At 39.3% G+C, this 8,981-nt stretch overlaps 2 protein-coding genes across 3 annotated transcripts; one reads left to right on the forward strand and one right to left on the reverse strand.

Moving 5' to 3' along the window:
* Positions 1-311: 311 nt before the first annotated feature.
* cdkn2aip (CDKN2A interacting protein) lies at positions 312-3,862 on the reverse strand. 2 transcript variants are annotated; one of them, XM_025053587.1, is made up of 4 exons: positions 3,727-3,862; positions 3,057-3,306; positions 2,853-2,977; positions 312-2,101 (listed from the first exon to the last, which is right to left on the reverse strand). In XM_025053587.1, exons 2-4 carry the CDS (start codon positions 3,302-3,304, stop codon positions 1,548-1,550), a joined length of 927 nt encoding a protein of 308 aa, XP_024909355.1. In that variant the 5' UTR covers positions 3,305-3,306; positions 3,727-3,862; the 3' UTR covers positions 312-1,547. The 2 variants fall into 2 exon arrangements, with proteins under 2 accessions (XP_024909355.1, XP_008335331.1); XM_008337109.3 differs by having other exon boundaries at positions 312-2,104.
* Positions 3,863-4,038: 176 nt separating this feature from the next.
* Positions 4,039-8,977, forward strand: tubgcp4 (tubulin gamma complex component 4). The gene is made up of 18 exons (XM_008337110.3): positions 4,039-4,176; positions 4,491-4,619; positions 4,780-4,902; positions 5,208-5,261; positions 5,354-5,410; positions 5,649-5,728; positions 5,875-6,076; positions 6,165-6,330; positions 6,417-6,541; positions 6,632-6,682; positions 6,757-6,862; positions 7,067-7,174; positions 7,269-7,413; positions 7,493-7,670; positions 7,836-7,970; positions 8,074-8,190; positions 8,265-8,404; positions 8,594-8,977. The coding sequence occupies exons 1-18, from the start codon at positions 4,099-4,101 to the stop codon at positions 8,598-8,600; spliced, it is 2,001 nt and encodes a 666-aa protein (XP_008335332.1). The 5' UTR covers positions 4,039-4,098; the 3' UTR covers positions 8,601-8,977.
* Positions 8,978-8,981: the final 4 nt, after the last annotated feature.

Consider the following 8,981-nt stretch of genomic DNA (forward strand, 5'->3'; position numbering starts at 1 on the left):
TTCGGGTGGACAGGCGCCAAACAGAAAAACAGGAATGACACTAGTTCGGAATAATAACATGAACTCTGTTGCCCCCTAGAGGTGATAACCTCGTCACAAAATACTCTCCATTACAGACCAAGTCATTTAGTCTTTCCACTGTTCAAAATATAGTATAGGAAGACTTTTTTTTTTATAAATCAGTCCTATAATTTATATATCTATATCTATATATACATACATATATACTGTATATATAGTATTATATATTATTCTTGCTAAGACAAACAATTGCATTCCTGATTAGATTTTAAGTAGAAACTATTAATTTATTTTCCTGCTTAAATTATGTTTATTTTCAAAAAAGTATAACAAACAGGTATGAGGATACAGTGACAGAACAGTGTTGATTCTTCTCAATATGCAATTCTGTTCGACTACACCGGAAACAGAAATAGAAAATTACACAAGCGCTTTTCTCCCACACACTGGAATCACATGGAATCTGACATTTTCAAACATAGACTTGTACATTCTCAGAACTTTGACAAAGAACTGAAAAAGCTCGGTATGGAAGCGACTACAAAGAACTGCGACCAGCATGAACACTGATTAACCTGCACATACAACATAAACACGAGTTTAGATTGGAAATGATTCAGCAAACAGCTAGATCATTAAAACACACAATAACTGTTTTCATAATGACTTTTTTTGCTGGGTCCAATAACTGGATGGTCCTTCTTTATCATAATGGCAGTGCCACACAACCTTACCCTCTCTCTCCTAAAGTAATTAGCAAAATAAATCAAGTCATAAACCAAAATGGACATTTAACAAACAATGACAAATGGAAACTGAAGAAACGAAACCCTTAAAGACATATTTTGTGGTGTGGTTCTTCAAACTCTTTTGGTTAGGTTTAAGCAATAGCCAGTCAAAATTCTGTGGGTTTAGTCTAACTGTGAATCACCTTTATTCATCAAACCGTTTTATTCATTGTAAATAAAATAAATAAAGCAGTGGCACTCCAAACTAAATAAATTGCCAAATGTGTAGATTTTCTTCGATAACACAAAATCATTAAAACTGTATGCACGTCAACACACCAGTTAGTGAAACCATGAGGGCAAAAGTTCAGTGTACACACATTATTTAAAACATAAGGCAGCAATAGAACAATATTGCAGTATGTACTTTTTTTTAAGCTTCACCTTTGACAAACGCAAAACTGGCAGTTGAGCTAATGTTTTCAGAGGCTTATTAACCTTCAGCTGATGGCACATGTTCCAACTTCACATTTTCAGTTATTCCATTACACAGTGGTCTTCAAAACCAGAGAGGCTGGGAATGCGCTCAGTACATTATGTGGTATGGTTGTTTGTTGCAGTGTACGGTGATAGTGCGATGCTCTGTTATCTTATGACGCTGATTGTAACCGTGTGATCCTGAAAAGATTCAGCCAGTAGCTGAATTTTAATAAATGCCCCTTTTGATTCTGAGATTCCACCAAGGAAAGCATCACAGTTTGACATCTTTTAAAAAGAACCACCTTCTTACTGCCCGGCCTAAAAAGGGTAGCTGAGTGCAGGAGGAAAGCCCTGATTTCGAGGCTGTTCATCCAACAACATCAAATCCTCCACCTCCTTTCCATTGTACTTGCGTTTACAGATTTTTACTGTTACTTTTCTCCCCTGAAAGACTTTTAGGGCTTCTTTGGAAGCCATGGCTCTGGAGGCGGTTTCGTCTCGTCCATATCCTGTGCCCATGTACACGGATTGACAGCGTATTTCACATACATGCCCTTCTTTCTGTGTGCGAGCTGCAGGAAGACCTGTGATCTCCTTCAGTGGCACAAACACACAGGTCAAGGTCTCTTTACATGACTCTATGCAGCTACGAAGTATCTCAAAGTGGTCCATATTGGGTCCAACGCCGCCTGCAGACACCAATTTCCAGGCCACTGTCTTGTAGAGTCGGTTAAAGAAGGGCTGGTACTCTGCTGGAGCCTGTGGTGGAGGTCTTCCTTTCTGGCTCACAGGCGCAGTTGCCCATTCAGAGGGTCGACCGTCAAGCTCATTAGGTCCACATTTAGCTCTCTTCAAACAGCTGTCAGCATCACCTACTGGAAATAATGATACAAAAGGCAGGACAGTGTTGACTGCACAAAGACAGAGCATCTAATGAGGGAAGCGTATCTGACCTCAGGTGTGGGTGTGTGACGTGAAGAAGAAAGAGGATGTAATTACACTGACACCCTGCTGTTAGAGAACGAGTACTGGTATACGTTGGTGGGCCATAACAAGCAACATGATGTGCACTGAGTCAGTCCCACCCACTCAATATTTTACTCAATGGTCACTTCAGGTGACAAGAATTTTTCTTTAAATTTGGTACAGAAGTTTTATACAAGCATGTATGTGTGTGTGTGTGCATATAATTGTATATATACATAAGCACACACATATGCACATGTACAAATAAATGTATATGCATATGTTTGTGTATATATTTGATAGTACAGAACAAGTATATTGCAATACCTATTTCAGTGTATAACAAACCAAACCACCGCCACATACACACATAAACAGGACACCATTCTTATATCGTTAGATATAATTTATTTCACACCTTTCTTGCCTCCATCAATACATTGAAAAAAAAACACAATTAGGACAGAAGTTTTTTTTAACCAGTTTTCTGTTTATTTTACGTGTGAATTTTTAACTGTGCTGTCCCCAATGGTTTACATCCGGCTAAATGTGTTATCTATATAACTAGTCTTTTCCCCCCTCCTTCCTAGCACATACAATTTTGAATTAAAATATTCATTTATATTTATATTCTTGTTAAAAGTGTGAATCACATACCTGCTGGAGCGTTCCGTTTCCCTTTGATCAAGGATTCAACCTTTGTCGTTTTGTGAACTGGAGGATCTGGAACATTTATTCCCTTACCCATCTCCTTGATTTTGTCCATTACTGCTTGTGGGTAACTGTAAAACGACCAAAAAAGTACTCATTAGAAGACCTCAATCTTTCCTTTGTGGAAGTGATAGCGTTGATGTGTCTTACCTGCAGCCAAGAAAAACGTGATTTGCCCAGACCATGGACAGAGATGTCAACCTGTCCATACTGCTGCTAGAGACTCCCGGCTCCACCGTTGGGAAACTTTCCAGATTTCTCAGAATAAACTCCCTTCGGGCCAACCACTGTTTGTTGGTCTCACAATAGCCCCTGAGGGTGTCAACCCACTGAGCCAGATGCGGGTTCTGGCCAAGATACTCAGCAACTATGTCCTCTGTGCTCCTTTCCTCAGCCATCCCTGAAACAAATCACACTGCATATGAGAACTAAAAATGTTATAATTTTATGAAGTCAGTAATTGTGTTTGACGACAGCTGGCACCAACGGTATAGCATTTTGCATCGACACACTAGTGGCTTTTCCATTCGGAAAAAACACTCATGACACTAAAAGTTCTAATGCCATCACACAGACACTGAAACTAATAAGAAACCGTTGCTAACGTCTTCATTTAAAAACCGCTGTCCTGTGTTGTCTAGTTGTCTCAGCTGTTTTAACAAACAAACGTTTCCAAAACAAACACACCTAACAACTACCTCATGACAAACGACGAGTGATAAACACCGGCAAAAGCAAAGTTCAGACTAACGATTATAATGTGGCTAAAGTTAAACATATTAAAAATAGTGGCCATCAAACATTTTATGTAGTAACATACCCAGATTTCTCCAGCCCGATAGGATGCTAGCTCAAGCTACATGACCGACTAATGACGCAACGGTGACTTTTTTTTGCAAACAAAACTACATTTCCCAAAAGCCTCAAGTTAGAGCACTGATTTGCATGTATTAATTCTTCCGTATCAAATATTGAAAGAGTTACCCGAATAAACAACAAAAATATATTTAACTGAACGTGCAAGTGTTATATCAAAGACAACAACCGCTACGGTTTGCCGTTAGCGCCCACGCTCGTTTCCCGTGTTACTTTGCGACATGACGTCTGCAGTCTGCGACAGCTCAGGCGGCAATATGTTTTGATTCTCAAATGACTACAATCTTCTTTACAGTGATCAATTAATTGAAATAAAATGATTCACGAGCTCTTACTAGCATTAAGTGGATACCCCGGGACTATTTTCACCTGGAACAAACGCACAGGTTTGCAGGTAAAACAAAAACAAGTTTATTTTACACAGCAACCTTTCGAATTTTACAGTGGTTTACGCTAAGGTTCCAAAACAGGTTATTGTGGCTGTCTCTTTATTTTTCTTTGTTCATTTTGCAATGAATATGAATTTTTATTATTGAACGAACGTTTCTTATGGCCAATAAACAAAGACCTCAGCTTTACGGCTTTATTTCTATCACAAAAAGTGATTGACATGGCAACATTTATTTGCATGAAAGATATTTGTCTATAAAGTTTGATAAAAGCAAAACAAACAAGAAAAAACAAAAACAACTGTTGTTTCACCTATAGGTGTCCCAGGATTTGCCATTCCTTCATCCCAGTGAGACCAGTGTCCTCAACCGCTTATGTAAACTGGGCTCTGACTACATACGATTTACAGAGTTTATAGAACAGCATACTGGACATGTGCACCAACAAGTGGGTATCATTTCTGCATCATAACATTTGGATTGGCATTTATAACTTGTGAACTGAAAGCTAAACCGTTTCTTCAAAACACATTTCAAGTTATTCAAGTGTTTTACCTAGATCACATGTCTAAAGCTGATATACAGTTCATGCATACTTTTCTTTGCAGGAACATCACTCCAATCAGCCCAGCCAGACTGGCCTTCATGGCATTTATTTGCGGGCATTCTGCACTGGATTGGATTCTGTGCTGCAGCCATACAGACAAACCCTTCTGGACCTTGAACAAGAGGTAAAATCGTGATAGAACTAGGATTTCACACTAGGAAACATTTGTCACTATTGTGATTAATCATGATTAATCAAGGTATTTAACATTCTTAATTGACCAAACAAACAAACAAAACGGAAGAAATACACTGGTTTCAATATTTGGTGAAAATAAGCAACAGTGAGTGCATAGAAAGTGGAATTCTGTGATATAGTGTGTGCATCCTCTGACTATGTGTTAAAATGCATTATAAAAATTCAATTAGGTTAATTTCAACAGCTTGTCCACATGGAAAGATACTAATGTAACTTACATGTTTGTTACAGTTCCTTGGAGATCCACATCTGACAATATCCCATGTGAATTATAAGCTTGATCAGGTAGGATGTTTCCCTAAATACTTCAATGAGCAAAAGGATATATTCTTTTATGTAGAAGTGATTTTTTTTAAATATTTGTTTCTTTCTTTTAGTTCCAGTTGTTATTTCCTTCAGTGATGGTTGTAGTGGAGACAATAAAATCACAAAAGGTAATGAGATACATCTCTAATATTTCAAGAAAATATGTTTCAACAATTCTGCTCTGGGTTTCTGTAGCTTCTTAAAGATTTTAGTAATTTAATCCTAACTGTCAAAATGACTTTTCTCAATAGGACAATAACACAATTCACCAAGAAACGGTGTTGAAATAATCTTTTATCACAAATTATAGTACATTTCGCAACTGAGCAACAACCAACCACTGTTTGGTTTTTTATGCTGCTTTAGATTCATGGATGTCAGATTTTGGAGACAGTGTACAAACACAGTTGCGGTGGTCTTCCTCCTGTACGCATGGCTTTAGAAAAGTAAGTTGTTTATGAGGTCTGTCGTGACTTGTCTCTGATGCAGAGAGAATGATCTTTGTCTAATGATTTGAACTATTTCCTTAATATTTAATGTAAAACTCTATTTTTAAACTTCTTTTTTAAACCATTTGTACTCAACTCCACAGGATCCTGACAGTTTGTCACGGTGTCATGTACAAGCAGCTTGCAGCTTGGATGTTGCATGGTTTGCTGTTGGACCAGAGTGAGGAGTTTTTTGTGAAGCAGGGGCCGAGTGCTGGAGGAACTGCTGCCAATCAGGAGGAGGAGGACGACGACCTTTGCCTCGGAGGGCTGAGTGGGAAACAGCTTCGAGAACTTCAAGATCTGGTTAGAAGCAGAGTGGGACATGACGGACCAGCCTGGGAGAGATGTATATTTCACAGCTGCATACATGTTCTTCTGTTTTGTTCTGCAGAGGCTGATAGAGGAGGAGAACATGTTGGCTCCATCGCTGCAGCAGTTCTCTTTACGAACAGAGATGTTGCCGTCTTATATTCCCATCCGAGTTGCTGAGAAGATCCTCTTTGTGGGAGAATCTGTTCAGATGTTTGAAAACCACAACCACAGCCCATCTAAAACTGGTACAACACTAGTGATATAGTTGAAAGTTTGGTTCATTTTTAAGAAAGTTGTCACAAATATTGTTGTTTTTTTGACACATTTTAAGGCTCTATACTGAAACATCAGGAAGACTTGTTTGCGGCCGAGTTGCACAAACTCAAACAGCAGCCTCTTTTCAGTCTTGTGGATTTTGAAAATCTCATTGATCGCATTAGGAGCACAGTAGCAGAAGTGAGCTCCAATAGTTGCACCCTTGAGAAAAATACAGTTTTATAATTATTAGTTACAAAATTAAACAACTGCAATCTTACTCTTCCACAGCACCTCTGGACTCTGATGGTGGAGGAGTCTGATCTGCTCGAACAGCTGAAGGTTTGTGTTCAACTGAGCTGTGGATCATGAGTCACGGCAGAATAAACTGTCATGACATTTGCACTTTCTTCCAGGTCATTAAAGATTTCTACTTGCTGGGTCGTGGGGAGCTTTATCAGGCTTTTATTGACCTTGCGCAGCACATGCTGAAGATGCCTCCGACAGCCGTCACAGAACATGGTAAATGTTCACTTTGCTGAACATAAATATCAGACAGCTGTTGCTGTATGTTGAGTGAATGTTGAATTTGTAGTTTATATATAATGCCTGTTTCGTTTCATATAAGGACATAAATTACGGGTTTTTTTTTTTAAATTCTGGTTAAAAATGTGATGTTTGCTCAGATTCTCATGTGTGAATCTTCATGCGATTTCTGCTCCATAGATGTAAATGTGGCCTTTCAGCAGGCAGCTCATAAAGTGCTGCTGGACGACGACAACCTCCTGCCTCTGCTGCACCTCACTGTGGATTATCAAGGCAAAGACAGCAAAGGTCTGAAGTTCATCACAGCGGGAAACCAAAACCTTATTGTCTGTATCACACACTGAGGTGAAAGGTTTTCACTCCGTTCTTGTTTTCTTTACAGAAGGGTCAGGGGCCAGGGATGGTGCCACTCCCCCACAGGACACCTCCCCTCGTGATGTCCCTCCCACTGGCTGGGCAGCTCTGGGCCTCATCTACAAAGTGCAGTGGCCGTTGCACATCCTCTTCACCCCTGCTGTCTTAGAGAAGTGTGTTAACATAAACTCTTCCTGTTTTTTGCCAGTTTAAATGATAAACCTGACTTCCTGTCTTATTCTCTGTTCTCAGGTACAACGTTGTGTTCAGGTACCTGCTGAGTGTGCGGCGAGTGCAGTCACAGCTGCAGCACTGCTGGGCTCTGCAGATGCAGAGGAAACACCTCAAGTCCAGCCAAACAGATGCTGTCAAGTGGAGGCTGCGCAACCACATGGCATTCTTGATTGACAACCTGCAGTACTACCTACAGGTTAGAGTTACCTGTACTTAAACCAGTAAAACTATGATTAACTAGTATTTGAAATACAACCTAGAAGAAATATAGGAGTCATCCCTCACGGCTTGTGTTAAAACATGGAGATGTAAGAGTTCTTCTTAGAAGTCTTGATGTAAACAGAGTTGTTTTTATTCCTAGGTCGATGTCCTGGAGTCTCAGTTCTCTCAGCTCCTGCAGCAGATCAACTCAACCCGGGACTTTGAGAGCATCAGATTGGCCCACGACCATTTCCTCAGCAACCTTCTTGCTCAGTCTTTCATTCTCCTAAAACCAGTACGGTTCTTTTTGTTTGAATTGGATGCTGTTTCTGTTAAGAGTCATCTAAATTCCAGGCTCAAACTGTACTGCTGGTCTGATTTTACACTCCTGTTACCAGGTGTTCCACTGTCTGAATGAAATCCTCGAGCTGTGTCTCAATTTCTGCTCACTGGTCAGCCAGACTGTGGCTTCTCTGGATGAGAGGGGAGCAGCTCAGCTTGACATTCTGGTCAAGGTCAGTCATCTAATTTAAATTATTATAATGACCATAAGAAAACATTTTTAAACGTGCTGCGTTTCACATTTCAGGGCTTCAGACGACAGTCCTCACTATTGTTCAAAATCCTTTCAAGTGTGAGGAATCATCAGATTAACTCTGACCTGGCTCAGCTGCTACTTCGACTGGACTACAACAAGTACTATACACAGGCAGGAGGAACCCTGGGCAGGTAGGACATACGACCAGACTTCAGTTGATCATAGACTATACAGTATATGATAATCAAATGTAAAAATCTAAAACAAACGTAGTACAAAAACCTTGAAATTTGCAAGTTAGAAAATAGACCATTCAGAGTTTGTAGCTGAGTGTGTTATAGACATGGATTTACTAACTAACTTCTGCTTCTGTTTTTCAGTGTTTGAAAAGTGAAACAATTCTATGGAGAAGAGTATTGTATATTACATTCAGTGCTACTGTCATCAGAATATTGTAAATCTGTTTGAATTGAATTAGCATCATGTCATAATTCAATAACAGACAGCTATCTGCTTTAGAACTTCTCTCACAGCCTGGCCATAGGCTCATTTTAGATCATGTGATTGTTACAAAATATTATATTTTGTTGTAATGTGGCAGAAAACTGAGTTGTTTACCCAGCATCATATAAATATATACAGTACACAATCATGTCTGTGTGATAATATGTAATATCACTGAAGTTAGTGACCTTACCATTACTTCTTGTATAAACTGTAAATATGTAAAATCCTGTTGCACGTAGATGTTTCTGCAGAGAAAATAAA

The sequence above is a fragment of the Cynoglossus semilaevis genome, unplaced genomic scaffold (genome assembly GCF_000523025.1).
Source record: "Cynoglossus semilaevis isolate Cse_v1.0 unplaced genomic scaffold, Cse_v1.0 scaffold1699, whole genome shotgun sequence".
Classification (NCBI taxonomy): Eukaryota; Metazoa; Chordata; class Actinopteri; order Pleuronectiformes; family Cynoglossidae; genus Cynoglossus; species Cynoglossus semilaevis.